Raw genomic sequence first — 15,899 nt, 5'->3', positions numbered from 1 at the left:
CCACCTAGACGAGAATAGCCCCGAGAAACTCTCAAGCCCGGATCTGAAGTTGGGTCTTTTTTGGATGCTAGAACAAAACATTAAAAAGAAAAATTTTCTTGGAAGTCTGTCTTTCAATCTGGAAAATGAAATTTGGCTGCTTCTAAAGGACAATCTGTTCAATCGCTACCTCTACATCAAAGCTTCTCAGCAGCCTCCAGGAGTCTTTCCAATTTTCTCAGAGAGGGAATCAGTTCTTGGGCTGGAAAGCACAGACAGACAGGCCAGCAGCTGGACTTGGGTCACAATTTCCCCTTCTGGGGTCACCTCAGGGCTGAGGGTGGGAAAAGTGCTGGCATATGATTGAGTCCCTATACACACTGGTGTCAGAACAGAAGCCCACAGGGTAAAGCCCTAAAAAGTAACACCATTGACTGTTGACTGTGAACTACGTAAAAATACAGCAGATTCTTTAGTTCAATGAAATGCATTTAAACACTTCAAAGTTAAAACCTGCTGTAGTATTTTGCCATTATCACACTCTTGCTCCAACGCACATTCAGTGCTTTAGTTTCTGAACCTAGGCACTTTCTTTCTTGACATCAAGTTGGATACAATTGAATAGTTCATTACTGTTATAGGGAGGCAGCATAACACAGTTGTACATTTAATGTGGGGTCAGACTGCCTGATTCAATTCTTTGACTCTACCTCTCACTCACTATGTGACACTGGGTAAAATTACTCAATTTTCTTCTCTGTAAAAATGAGAAAAACAAGATAACTGATCTTGTAAGATTTCTGTGAGAATGAGATAAGGCCTGTAAAATGTTTAGCAAAATGGTTAGTATTAAGTTAGTAGGTACTCAATAAATATTCACTATTGTTGGTTTTCAGCAAATTATTTAAATAGTAGAATTGAAATTATCTTTGAAAAACCTCACTAATTATTTCACATTGCATCAGTGATAAACCTCAACCACAGACTCAGAATGTATTCATTAAGGAGCCTCCTCTCCAAGGCCTCCAGTCTCTTAAGGGTTAAAGACAAAGCAGTCTGCAGACAACACTGTGGAATTAAACAGGAGCTCTACTGATTGACCACCTCTGCTCCAAAGTGCTCTTCACAGCAGAACATCTCTAAAAGACCAGACAGCAAACCGCAGTGTACTCATCAGTGCAACATGTTCAGACAAAAGACATCCTCAAAATATCTAAGAAACAGCGGGCTGCTGAATTCTCAGGACTCCAGAAGTTAAGCCCTAAAATACCACAAGTCCAAGTGAGCAATGACCACTTTAAAAAGTACAATATTGGGAAGCAATATATATATATACTGCTTTCTCTTGTTTCGTTTCTTTCTTTTTTTTTTCTGCCCAGGCTGGTCTTGAACTCCTCAGCTCAAGGGATCCTCCTGCCTTGGCTTCCCAAACTGCTAGGATTACAGGTGTGAGCCACTGCACCCAGCCCCTTTCTCTTATTTCTAACCTGTCTGGCCTACTCTTTAGAATCCAAGCCACAGGAAAGTCAGTGTAATTATTTGAAAGATATTTGTAATCTTCTGCCTCCAGATGGTATATTCCAGACTTGTTCTCTTTTTATTCACTAGCCACAGTTTGGAAGCACTTTGGTTTGATATGAAAACTTAATCTACCCACAAATGACAAAGACGGGCCACAATAGAACGTAATAAAAATGAACATGCTGGCCGGGCGCGGTGGCTCACGCTTGTAATCCCAGCATTTTGGGAGGCCGAGGCGGGCGGATCACGAGGTCAGGAGATTGAGACCATGGTGAAACCCCGTCTCTACTAAAAATACAAAAAAATTAGCCGGGCGTGGTGGCGGGCGCCTGTAGTCCCAGCTACTCGGAGAGGCTGAGGCAGGAGAATGGCGTGAACCCGGGAGGTGGAGCTTGCAGTGAGCCGAGATTGCGCCACTGCACTCCAGCCTGGGCGACAGAGCGAGACTCCGTCTCAAAAAAAAAAAAAAAAAATGAACATGCTATAGGTCTCAAAAGGAAATTCTCAAATTGAGTCTCAGAAAACCTGAAGAGTGGCGTTACTGAAAAATTTACTTTCTCCCTAGGTAACTACTTCAAAGACTAAGCTAGGACAAAGCTCACCAATAGATACACACTATAGTTAGTATAAACATCAGTTTCCAATACTAATAGAAAATCTCACAGAGGTAGTTTGCATTTAAATATAACAAAATACAAAAAATATTAAAATGAATTACATTTTCTAATTTGCAATTACACTCATTCACAGACAATATGTTATAGTGGAGAAATCCCTGGATTTTAAACCAGACAACACAGGTTCAAGGCTTGGCTAGGCAACCCTGGGTGAGTCACTTAGCCCCTTTGAGCCTCAACTGTTTCTGAAAACAAAATAAAACAAAATGAAAACAGTAATACAAGCCCTTCCTAGCCCACAATATTTTGTAACTCCTAAATGAGACAAATGTAAAACCATACTATGTGAGTTAATAGTATAAAACAGTTATTTATAAACTTTTCTTAAGTTTTATAAGTAGTTTACAACAGGCTATGAATTGAAACATGGTATGTTAAATATGTAAAAAGTCTTATCATTCAATACTATAATATTAACTGAAGAACCTTCAGTAATGAACAGCTGGCCAAGACAAAGATATCTAGTAAATATCCTTTCAAAATAATTCTAAGAAATTTCTGAGTTATTTATTGAATCAAATATAAAATAGACATTAAACAGACATCTGAGGATAAGGGTTGTTATTGTTTTTTTGTTGTTTATTTGTTTTTTTGAGATGGAGTCTTGCTCTGTTGCCCAGGCTGGAGTGCAGTGGTGTGATCTCAACTCACTGCAACCTCTGCCTCCCGGGTTCAAGTGATTCTCCTGCCTTGGCCTCCCGAGTAGCTGGGATTAGAGGCACCCACCACCATGCCCAGCTAATTTTTTTGTATTTTTAGTCGGGGGGGGGGAGTTTCACCATGTTGGCCAGGCTGGTCTTGAACTCCTGACCTCAAGTGATCTACCCGCCTCAGACTCCCAAAGTGCTGGGATTACAGGCGTGAGCCACCGCGCCCAGCCTGAGGATGAGGTTTTAAAAAGACCTGATGAAAAATACTTCACACATGGATTCAAGAAGGCACTTAAAGAAAAAAAAAAAAAAACAGGCTGGGCATAGTGGCTTATGCCTGTAATCCCTGCACTTCGGGAAGCTAAGGCAGGATCACTTAAGGCCTAAGACCAGGAGTTCGAGACCAGCCTGGCCAACATAGCCAAACCCTGCCTCTACTAAAAAAAATACAAAGATTAGCTGGGCATGGTGGCGCACACCTGTAGTCCCAGCTACTCAGGAGGCTGAGGCACAAGAATCACTTGAAACTGGGAGGTGGAGGTAGCAGTGAGCCAAGATGGCGCCACTCCACTCCAATTTGGGCAATAGAGCAAGACCCAAAACAAGTCTCAAAAAACACGATGAAACAAAAAAATAGTTATTAAATAACCAAAACTGCACCCAGCTTTCCTCATTATTGTGAACACAATTATATACAAATATTTGCTGCTAGAGAAAAATCTCAAATGTATACATTTAGGTGTATGCTGCTTTGAGGATGTGACTATTACCACAGAAGTACACAGCATATATTTCCTTCCAAAATCTGTGGAACTGGAAATGATTTAATCTCTCCCAATTACAAGTACCTGCTTTAATTAACTTTGTTAATAATATAACTGTTTACAGCATCAAAATCAATACTGTGTTAACAATCAACTGCTTCTGATAGTCTAAACCAACAAAACCCTTTTGGAAAGCAATTTATCAATGAGGTATACATAATAAAATTATATGTGCCTTTTGACCCAATCATCTTTTAACATGAGAAAAATCATAATTAATCCAGGATTAATTAAAACAATTAAAAATTAAAAACAAAAGAGGAATAGTTGGCCAAACGTCCATGTCAAAATGCTAAGTAAAACACCCAGAATGGGCCAGACAGTGGCTCACGCCTGTAATCCCAGCACTTTGGGAGGCCAAGGAGGGCGGATCACATGAGGTCAGGAGTTTGAGACCAGCCTAGCCAACGTGGTGAAACCCCATGTCAACTAAAAATACAAAAATTAGCTGAGTGTGGTGGCACATGCCTGTAATCCCAGCTATTCGGGAGGCCGAGGCAGGAAAATCGTTTGAACCTGGGAGGTGGAGAAGTGGAGGTTACACTGAGCCAAGATCGCACCACTGCACTCCAGCCTGGGCTAATAGAGCAAGACTCCATCTCAAAAAAAAAAAAAAAAATCCAGACTGTAAAACAGAATATGTTTACTATGAATACTCTCATGTAAAAAGATGCATGTGTGGACAAGGGAGATAATGTCAAAGTACAGTTTGTTTGTTTCTTTTTTCAAAATAAGCAAAATGTTTTATTTATAGGATCCTTTTGCTCTCTGTTTACTCTATTAAAAAAGAAAAGCAGCGGGGTACAGTGCCATGTGCTTTTAGTCCCAGCTACTATTCAGGAGGCTGAGGTGGTAGGACTGCTTGAGCGCAGGAGTTTTAGGCCAGCCCAGGCAACACAGCAAGACCCTGTCTCTAAAGAAATACATACAATAATTTTTTTAAAGAGAAAAATAGACAGTTTGGATTATATGCTTTGTGCAGGAAAAACTGTACCACTAGGGACTAAAAAAACCTATCCTATTAAAACATAACCATAAAAATGAAATGTAGATTTGTTCTTTTCAGTACTGTCAAACAATAACTTACTTAGAAAGAATTCCTCGAAGTCAGTTTTCTCCACACAGCTAGTATACATGCGCAGGGCCGCAATCTTAATCTTCTAGACAAAGAGAATAAAACCAAACTCAAGACATGACCAAGTGGATGTTCTACTTCCATTAGACATGGGTCACAGAATCTTACATTTCTTCAACTAGAAGGAAGGGTCCAAACCTCTCTCTAGGTAATTTAAACCAATATAAATGTTTTTTGTTTTCTTAGAGCTTAGCCATTCATACAGACTTCACACAATTTTCATATTTTAGGACTTTAGCATGAAAACCTCAGAAAGGCTTTTCCTATATTTAAATAAAATCTCTCATTTAATTCCAACCTACTTCACCACATTTGTGCCTCTAAACTGTTCAGCATTATCCACGTTAACTCTTTAGAATCTGAAATCCTTTATAGTAAAAAAAAGTACACATTCTTCTGGCCAAAATCAAAGAAATATACAAAAACCCTCAAGCCTTTAATCTTTCCTCAGAGGCACTACTATCTATTCTATAAATCTCTGGGGGATGGAGTAAGAGGTATCTTTTTTCCAGATTTTCTTTACTTTTATAGTTTGCTGATTAACACTGTGTCTGTAAATAAGGGTTTCTAATGAGTGTAAAATACAATATAAGAATCAAACTTTTACTATTCCCAAAGCACTAGGAATTCTCTTAGGCTTTTGATATGAGTGGTGGTTTTAATTTATTCACTGAGCTGTATACTTAAGATTTTTATATTACACTGTATATAAATTATGCCTTAATAAAAATAAATCTAAAAATAAATTATTTAAGAGTTGACTTATAGGTCTGAAGACCAACTCAGCACTCTAGGAACAGGTATTTTAAGGACTTTCAAAACATTTCATTAAAGATATAACTAAATAAATGAGCACTTCAACAAGGCTTCTAGAAGCTTATTTTTTCTTAAAACAACAGGGAAAGTTATAAACTCAAATATGCGTAGACTAAAAACAAATGTGTACAGGCTGAGAATGACATAGCAACTGAAGAAAAACCAATCTAGAATTTAGTGGAGCTATGATATTAAGGTTTAAAGTCACCAAGAACATACTATACTCAAAACTATATAATGTTCATATTTTTCTATATTCTATAGAGTTAAAGCAAGTATCTCTGATGGGTAGAAATACCCATAACAAATTAAGGAATGATTACGTCTCTGACTGTAATTAAGATATTTTACTTACTGACTTGAGATCTGCCATGTTTTTAAGAGCTTCCAGTCTAAAGTTAATACAGGGGAAAATAGGACATATAGAAATAGACAAATAAAAATCAGATATCCCTATCTGGGGAGTAAATCAGCATTAGAAGCCCACATTTAAACAAAACCCATGGTGAAACGCTAGAAAAGAAAAGCAAATTAAACCTAAAAGCAAGCAGAAAGAATGATATAGTAAAGAGCAGAAATCAACAAAACTGAAACAGAAAAACAAAATATAGAAAATCCAAGCCAGGCCAGGCATGGTGGCTCATGCCTGTAATCCCAGCACTTTGGGAGGCCGAGACAGGCAGATCGGCTGAGCCCAGGAGTTGGAGACCAACCTGGGAAACATGGCAAAACATTTCCATCTCTACCAAAAATACAAAAATTAGCTGGCCATGGTGGTGTGTGCCTATAGTCCCAGCTACTCAGGGGGCTGAGGTAGGAGGCTGAGCCTGGAAGGTGGAGGTTGCAGCAAGCTGAGATCACACCACTGCACTCCAGCCTGGGTGACAGAGCTGGACCTTGACTGAAAAAAAAAAAAAAAAGGAAAATTGAAGCCAAAGCTGTTTCTTTAAAAATATCAATAAAATTAGGTTGGGCGTGGTGGCTCACCCACCTGGCTCACTAATCTCAGCACTTTGGGAGGCCAAGACAGGAAGATCAACTGAGGTCAGGATTTCAAGACCAGCCTGGCCAATATGGTGAAACCCCGTCTCTACTAAAAATACAAAAATTAGCCAGGCATGGTGGCAGGCGCCTGTAATCCCAGTTACTCCGGAGGCTGAGACAGGAGAATTGCTTGAACCTGGGAGTTCAGGCTGCAGTGAGCCGAGATCGTGCCACTGCACTCCAGCCTGGGCAACAGAGCAAGACTCCGCCTCAAAAAAAAAAAATCAATAAAATTGATAACCTATAAAACTGATTAAGGAAAAATAAAAGCCAAAAACACATAAGATAAAAATTTCCAATATCAGGAATCAGAGAGCAGACATCACTACATATCCTAAAGACATTAAAAGGATAATAAGGGAATCCTATGAACAACTTTACTCCAATGAATGTGATTACTTAGATGAAATGGACAAATTCCTTGAAAGATACAAACTATCAAAGCTCACTAAAATAAATAACATGAACAGTCTTGTATCTATTAAAGAAATTGGATTTGTGGTTAAAAACCTTCCCACAATGCAAACTGCAGACCCAGATAGCATCACTAGAGAACTGTACTGAACATCTAAAGAAATGTTATGAAATCAGCCGGGCGCGGTGGCTCATGCCTGTAATCCCAGCACTTTGGGAGGCTGAGGTGGGCAGATCACGAGGTCAAGAGATTGAGACCATCCTGGCCAACATGGTGAAACTCCATCTCTACTAAATATACAAAAATTAGCTGGGCGTGGTGGTGCGCGCCTGTAGTCCCAGGCTGAGGCAGGAGAATCGCCTGAACCCAGGAGGCAGAGGTTGCAGTGAGCCGAGTGCGCCACTGCACTCCAGCCTGGTGACAGAGTGAGACTCCATCTCAAAACAAAAAAAAAGAAAAGAAAAAGAAAAAAAAGAAACGTTATGAAAGCTACACAAACTCTGCCAGAAAACAAGAAGAAAGGATATTCCCCAGCTCATTCAATAAGGCCAACCTTATCCTGATATCAAAACCAAAGTCATTAGGAGAAAACAAAACTAACACGGTGAAACCCCGTCTCTACTAAAAAAATACAAAAAATTAGCCGGGCGAGGTGGCGGGCGCCTGTAGTCCCAGCTACGCGGGAGGCTGAGGCAGGAGAATGGCGTGAACCCCAGGGGGCGGAGCCTGCAGTGAGCCGAGATCGCGCCACTACACTCCAGCCTGGGTGACAGCGAGACTCCCTCTCAAAAAAAAAAACAAAAAAAAAACTACAGAACAATAGCCTTCATGAACATAGATCATAGATGCAAAATTCCTTAAGAAAATATTTTAAAATTAAATCCATCAATATTTTTAAAAGGATAATATATCATAATCAAGTGAAGTTTATCCCAGGAATGCAAAGATAATTCAACACTGACAAAACAATCAGTTTCACCATATCAACAGACAAAAAAAAGCCCGTTTAATTTTGTTAACACTCGCAGTTCTAGGAAGTATCTGACCACAGAACACATCTTGGGAAGCACTGGTCTGTGCCATTACCAAACTAATGATAACCTAATAATACCATGATCCTAATAATTTGGCCTTGACAGGCCTACTCCTATCCTTAAGACAGGGAGTTCAGGACATCTGCCCTAGCTCCTCACTTCATCCAATAATTCACTGAGTACATAACTCAGTGCCTGGTACTGATCTACATGATGAGAATAGAGCAGTGGACAAAACAGACAAAAATCCCTGCTCTCATGGAGCTTACGGCCCAGTTCAGCTATAGACAAGTATGTAACTTTAACTAAAATTTCTAATCATCTATTTCTTGATATTTGTTTAACCTTGTAATCTCCTTCAGATTCCTATACATAAAGTCCTGGGTTCATAATTAATCACCTTGCCTGGAGACTTGCCTTCAAGGCCCAAGGCCCAAGTCTTTCCTTGAGAAGGAAGCTTCCCCAACAACACGTTTGTGAGAAAGCGTTCATCACAAACAATGAAGACTTCACCAGATTGGCCAGAGTATGTTTTCAGTGCTCATGCTATGGCAATCAGGAGCATTTTATAGTTCTTCAGTTTTCCTGCTGCAAGGCCAAGCCTTTATACTTGGGTGAGCCATTTTCCTGGACAAATCTCTAAAGCAAGTCTCTAAAGACTATCATACAGAGACTGGAAATAATAACTTGAGGAAAGAACCTCTTCAAGAATCATGCACTGATCTGAGTTAAGGAGGTAGGGGGACTGAATTTTCTTTTCTTTTCTTTTCTTTTTTTTTTTTTTGAGACAAAGTCTCTGTCGCCCAGGCTGGAGTGCAGTGGCGCGATCTTGGCTCACTGCAAGCTCCGCCTCCCGGGTTCACGCCATTCTCCTGCCTCAGCCTCTCCGAGTAGCTGGGACTACATGCGCCCGCCACAATGCCCGGCTAATTTTTTGTATTTTTAGTAGAAACAGGGTTTCACCGTGGTCTCGATCTCCTGACCTCGTGATCCGCCCGCCTTGGCCTCCCAAAGTGCTGGGATTACAAGCGTGAGCCACCACGCCCGGCCGGGGGACTGAATTTTCAACTAGTCAATACAAGTTATTCTGGTCCTTGGATGAATTCATATTTATTTCATTTTAACTTTAGAAGACTTCATCAGTCATCTTTTACTTGAGTAAAAGAGAGGCACCTTGAACAGCTTTAGGAAATGAAAATCTGCTCTCCCACGAACTAATGCATTTTTTAACATCCTACATGATGAAAAACAAATCTAGTAAAAGGCTTGCATTAACAGCTATGTAAGAGTTTGAAAGGGCCTGGCAAGGTGGCTCACGCCTGTAGTCCCAGCACTTTGAGAGGCGGGCGGATCACTAGGTCAGGAGTTCTGAGACCAGCCTGGCCAAGAGACCAGGCTGGCCAATATGATGAAACCCCATCTCTACTAAAAATACAAAAATTAGCTGCGCGTGGCAGCAGGCACCTGTAATCCCAGCTACTTGGGAGGCTGAGGCAGGAGAATTGCTTGAACTCTGGAGGCAGAGGTCGCAGTGAGCCGAGATCACGCCACTGCACTCCAGCCTGGGCGACAGAGCGAGACTCCAACTCAAAGAAAATAAAAAAGAGTTAGAAGGGTTTTTTAAATCATTTGAACCTTCTATCATCTACTGGAAATCCTTCTACAGCATTCTTGATTCACAGTCAACCATCTGGGCCTCTGTTCAAACAAGACCAATGACCTTGTAAGGCTACCTGTCCCACTGGAGGACAATTCTTGTTAGATTCTTATTTTGCCAAACTTAAAATCTGCTTCATGTAACATTCATCGAAAATTATTCTGCCCATTGGAATACCTTCTATTTTTCACATTTGCCCCTCAAATACCTGAGAAGAATCATCCTGTCTTCTCTTTTCCAGGCTAAGCATCCCTATTTCCTTCAACCATTCTTAACGGTTTCTGAAGCTTTCATAAGGCTCACTGCCTACCTCTGAATACATTCCAGTTTGTCAGTGTCCTTCAGAGTAGGAATAACTTTTTGGCTTAATGCTAATATGGAAGCCTATTCTATGGCATGTGGCTGAGTTGGGTAAATATTGTCCTTATCTCACCTGATACTGCATATAAAGATAATTTTTAAAAATGATGATTCCAAGATACTCAAATAGGTAAGGGAAAGCTACATTTAAGATCCTAAATATGATTATAGAACATGGGAATAATACATGAAAACATTAAAGAAAAAGATAGAGAAAAGATAGCTGATACTGCTGATGTGGACAGACATGCAGGTATTTTACTCCCTAATCAAATACATGTGAAAACACAAAACAAATAATTTTGCCAGTGCAATCCAATACAAGTGCATTGATTTGAGTCAACATGGCTGAAAATGGTTCAGTTTTTCAAAATGAAAAGTTACACATACATTTTCACATCTCAATTACACTAGAATGTCATACTTTGATATTGTGATGTAACAAATTTTAAAATGAAAGTTATGGGCTGGGCACAGTGGCTCATTCCTATAATCCCAGCACTTTGGGAGGCCAAGGCAGGCGGAATCACTTGAGGTCAGGAGTTCGAGACCAGGCTGGCCCAACATGGTGAAACCCCATCTCTACTAAAAATACAAAAGTCAGCCAGGTGTGGTGGCATGCACCTGTAGTCCCAGCTACTTAGGAGGCTGAGGCAGGAAAATCGCTTGAACCTGGGAGGCGGAGGTTACAGTAGGCTGAGATCACGATACTGTACTCCAGCCTGGGTGACAGAGTGAGACTCTGTCTCAAAAAAAAATAAAATAAAAATAAAATAAAATAAAATGAAGGTTATAGAAAGTACACACCATCACATCACAAGAGTTTTAAAATGCAAACATTAGGGATTTAGTTGATGTCACAAGGGAACCAAGAAAAATCAGAGGCTAACTTAGGCTAAAAGAGTGAAGGAATTTTCCTGATGATTTAGTAATCCTCCAAATGATAGCCAATTTTCTCTCTAGAATCATTAAAAAACAGCCTAGACAATACATATGGTAGCAACCAAGTGGAACCCAATCACCAAGAAATGAATAAAACTGTAAATGTTTCTTTTCTTTTTTTTGTTTTGACTTCCCTCTTAATTTCTAATTTTCAAACAAAACATATACTTTAAGTTTGTAAATCCAAATGCCATAAGCATAATATTTTTTTAATAGGGGAAAAGATTCTGGTTAAAAACATTACCAAGTATATCAACAATTATCAAGTGTCAAAAATTAAGATATTAAAAAATACAACTTTAAAGAACATAACTAATATTTCGTTGGCAATTAAGAAGATACTTCATAACCTTAGGGACTCAAGAACATCATTATCAGTATTTGTGTTCTTTCTATATTTTTTCAAAGCCCCTTAAAAACAAAATGCTTGAGGAATTACTGTTCACTTTTCAGAATTCAGGTAAAAGAGTAATTATAGAGAGAAGCTCGTATTTGCTGTAGTAAGAATTGTTAGAAAGAGAACCAGACACCATAAGAAGAAACCACAAGTAGAAGTCTATAATAAAATTGAAATTCTAATTTGAATCCAACTTGTTAAAATGGTGTAACTGGCATCACTTGGTTGTTCTCAGTAAAGCTTTCATATTTTCTAGAAAAATCTTCCCTACTGCTTTGAGTGGGCTTGCTTTGACTTATGACTGATTAGGCTTACCCAATATTCCAGCAACCCTGAAAGGCAATAAAAGGCACTTCTGCCATAGTAAAAGAGAGAAATAGTATTACAGGTTGAGTATTCCTTATCTGAAACGTGTGGAAACAGCATGTTTTGAATTTTGGATTTGGGGGAATTTTGGATTCTTTGCATTATACTTACCAGCTGAGCATCCCAAATCCAAAAATCCAAAATGTTCCAATGAGCATTTCCCTGGGGCATCATGTCTAAAAACTCCAAACGTTTTAGATTTTGAATTTCCAATTTTCCAATTTGGGATGCTCAACCTGTTCTAGGAGATAAGTGGGCTGAGAAGAACTGAACTGCTGAGGTTTGATTTCTATAATTGGTTAGAGGTATTATTATAACAGCCCAGGGGCAGTATGAATCTGAGGCAGAGGGAACATTCATTCATTTATAGCCACTACTATTATAAGAGATAATGTGCTAGGCCAAGAGTTGACTGGGAGTGACATAGCTAACAAATATCCCTCCATAATAAGAATTACAATAGATCGTGGGCTTAATTAGTTAATAAAAAGATGACTAGTAAAATTTTAATGAAAATCTCTTATAAAATATGGGTCCATCAGAAAGTAATGCTTCCTTAGGAATGTTGCCCATCAGAACATTTGGCCCATCTGACCCTTCTAAGATGATTCCTTAGAAGCATCTCATAGTAGCAGGCATGGCAACAAGACTGGGCTTTCCAGGCCCTTGCTGCGTGGTATGCCATATAGATGACTTCTGAGGGGTCAGATGGGCCAAATGTTCTGATGGGCAACATTCCTAAGGAAGCATTACTTTCTGATGGACCCATATTTTATAAGAGATTTTCATTAAAATTTTACTAGTCATCTTTTTATTAACTAATTAAGCCCACGATCTATTGTAATTCTTATTATGGAGGGATATCAGGTGGAGGGACTAGTTCAGCCCCACATGTTGTATAGATCTGACTGGAAGCATCAAGGGATTGTGGCACGTGGGCAGAGATATTTTGAAGAAGTTCTCAGAATAATGTATGGACCTTGAGAGCTTACTTGGAGGTGCTGGCAGGGGAGTGCAGCTACTCATATACCCTTGATCAAAGAATGGTCCTCCTCTATTGGAGAAGGTCATCCTCTTCAATCAAGAACACAGCTTCAAAAAGGTTGCACATGGAATGGTCAGGGAGGAAGGGGACACCTGCCTACCCAGCCAGATCAGCCGAATCAACCCTGGTGACCAATGGGGTGACAGATGTCACAGCCAGATCGTCCTCACATCCAAAATAATGTATGAATTCCATGAAAGCAAAGCAGAAGCTTTAAAAAATCTATGAGGAGCAGAAAGCACAATGCTCAAAAGGAAAAATGAGAAGAACTTAAAGGACTTTACCCATTTACTGTATTTCAAAGGTCCCGTGAATCCCATGGCTTCTATTATCTTTGTGAAAGCACCAACCTTCTCCTCAACAGGCTGTGGGGAATCTTTGGTAGTAGAAAGCTGATTAACCAAAAAGAAAGAAACTAAAATTAGTTGCAAAAAATTTTTAATAGAATGCTTTGTTCCTCATCAGGTCTGAGAGCTTTTTTTTTTTTAATACAGTCAGGGTCTCCTCCCTTCACCCAGGCTAAAGTGAAGTGGCACAATCACAGCTCACTGCAGCCTCAAACTTCTGGGCTCAAGTGATCCTCTTGCCTCAGCCTCCCAAGTAGCTAGGATTACAGGTGCACACCATTACACCAAGTCAATTTTTAAAATTTTCTGTGGAGGTGGGGTCCACGGCCTGTTGTTCTCTGGAGAGGGGGGTCCATAGCCTATTGCCTAGGCTGGTCTCAAACTCCTGGCCTCAAGCAATCTTCCTGCTTCAGCCTTCCCAAATGCTGGGATTACAGGTGTGAGCCACCATGCTTGGGCTGAGGGCATTTTTATTGCTTAGATTTTTGTTTTCACCTACAATTTTTAATTTTCATTTTTTTAAGCATCTTTATCATTCAATGAAAACACATTTGGAACTGTACCTAATAGATGCCTTCCAAATTTCAGAGCAAGACATGCCTACCTCATTGACTGTATGTCTATTAACCCATATCTAGCAGATGACAGATGTGGGGTATTAGAATAAAAGTTCTATCAAAAAAAAGGACTTTTAAAAGGAAATCTTGACCCCCATCTCCCAAGAACAATTCTGAGAAGTAAAACATTCTACGCTGACTGATGTAATAGGAAAAGGAAAAAAAAATACTGCCTGAAAGCAGTCAAAAGTTATTCAAAACTGCAATCAAGCACTGAATGTTTTTAAACTCTTGCATTTTTTAGTAAAGGTATCACAAATTTTATTAATGACTACAGAAAATACGAGTCTTGTAGTTTGCAAATAACCTCCAAGGAAAGTCTGTTCTAATGTTAACCCTCTCCAAGCAAAGGCAAGCTATCTAACCAATAAAAAATTATCCAAAAGTTAAATATCACTTTATTTTTAACATGTAAAAAATTCATACGTTTTCCTCTTAAGTGTTTTCCAGACACGACAGTGGAAGAAACACAGGACATGGCCTCAGAAGGCTTAGGTCCAAATATTCAGGCTGGCACGGTGGCTCACACCTATAATCTCAGTAATCCCAGTACTTTGGGAGGCCGAGGTGGCAGGATCACCTAAGCCCAGGAGTTCAAGGCAGTAGTGAGCCATGATCATGCCACTGTACTCCACCAGGGTAACAGAGCAAGACCTCATCTGTTAAAAAAAAATTTTTAAAACAATCCCAGCACTTAGGGAGGCTGAGGCAGGAGGATCAATTGAAGCCAGGAGTTTGAGACCAACCTAGGTAACAAAACGGGACCCTGGGCTCTACAAAAATTTAAAAATTGGCAGTACACAGTGGTGCATGACAGTAAGTCTCAGCTATTCAGAAGGCTGAGGCAGGAGGATAGCTTGAGCTTGGGAGTTCGAAACTACAGTGAGCTATGATGGTACCACTCTACTCTAGCCTGGGTGACAGAGCAAGACCTTGTCCCTGAAAAAAAAAAAATTCATTTTGTCTACCACTTACTTACCATCCTCGTGACCTTGGGCAAGTTACTTTACCCCCTGAGCCTCACCTTCTGCATTCGCTAAAACTCACCTAGCTAACAATTTTGTTGAGATCCAAAGAACACCTGTGTGAAAGCACTCTATAAACATAGAATGCACTGATAATTCTCACCTTATGTGTGGTGTGATACTTCCTATTCAGCTGTATGTCTATTCCAGGAATCTGTTCTGATCCACCACATGCTCGGGACCGGCTCATCTGGGGCCACTGAAGAATAAAAACACAGATCTATGCAACACTGAGCACTTATGGGGTTAATCTGAGCAGAGCTGTTTCAAAGTAAAGACTATAGGATCTTTCCAACCTTACTTAGCCCACTTCCCAGTGATCAGCTCACCAAGAAGACCCAAGATCAGCACCTAGAAGGGTGTCTAGTACATGGTAGATGCCCAAGAAATATCTGTTGAATATCTGAAGAAATAAAAGAATTTGGGCCAGGCACAATAGCTCACACCTGTAATTCCAACACTTTGGGAGGTCAAGGTGAGAGGATTGCTTGAGGCCAGAGGTTTAAGACTCAGCCTGGGGAACATAGCAAGACTCTATTTCTACAATTTTTTTTTTTTAATTGGCTAGGTGTGGTGGTGCATGCCTATAGTCCTAGCTGCTTGGGAGGCTGAGGTGGGAGGATCACTTGAGCCCAGGAGATCGAGGCTGCAGGGAGCTATGATCACACCACTGCACTTCAACCTGGGCAACACAGCAAGAGGAAGACCCTGTTTGTAAACCAAACAAACAAACAAACAAACAAAAAAAGAGAGAGTGAATTCAAAGGCCAGGTGGCGTGGCTCACACCTGTAATCCCAGCACTTTGGGAGGCCGAGGTGGGTGGATCACTTGAGGTCAGGAGTTCGAGAGCCTGACCAATATGGTGAAACCCCATCTCTACTAAAAATACAAAAAATTAGCCAGGTGTGGTGGCACACGCCCATAATCCCAGTTACTCAGGAGGCTGAGGCAGGAGAATAGCTTGAACCCAGGAGGCGGAGGTTGCAGTGAACCGATATCATGCCACTGCACTCCAGCCTGGGCAACGCAGCAAGAATCGGTCTCAAA

General features: G+C 40.2%; 1 protein-coding gene across 4 annotated transcripts in view; it reads right to left on the bottom strand.

Annotated features, from left to right (window-relative positions):
* LOC116460942 (ubiquinol-cytochrome-c reductase complex assembly factor 1) overlaps positions 1–15,899 on the bottom strand; it is a 114,649-nt gene that overhangs the window by 69,338 nt on the left and 29,412 nt on the right. For all 4 annotated transcript variants that reach the window (XM_032142290.2, XM_032142292.2, XM_032142291.2 and 1 more), the window contains 3 exons: positions 14,955–15,050; positions 13,147–13,254; positions 4,739–4,811 (listed from right to left, as the gene is read on the bottom strand). In XM_032142290.2, the coding sequence (XP_031998181.1) occupies positions 4,739–4,811; positions 13,147–13,254; positions 14,955–15,050 (277 nt within the window). The remainder of the gene's footprint in view (positions 1–4,738; positions 4,812–13,146; positions 13,255–14,954; positions 15,051–15,899) is intronic.

The sequence above is a fragment of the Hylobates moloch genome, unplaced genomic scaffold, assembly GCF_009828535.3.
Source record: "Hylobates moloch isolate HMO894 unplaced genomic scaffold, HMol_V3 SCAFFOLD_21, whole genome shotgun sequence".
Classification (NCBI taxonomy): domain Eukaryota; kingdom Metazoa; phylum Chordata; class Mammalia; order Primates; family Hylobatidae; genus Hylobates; species Hylobates moloch.
Note: the sequence above shows the minus strand (reverse complement) of the source record. Positions and strands in the feature narration are given on the sequence as shown.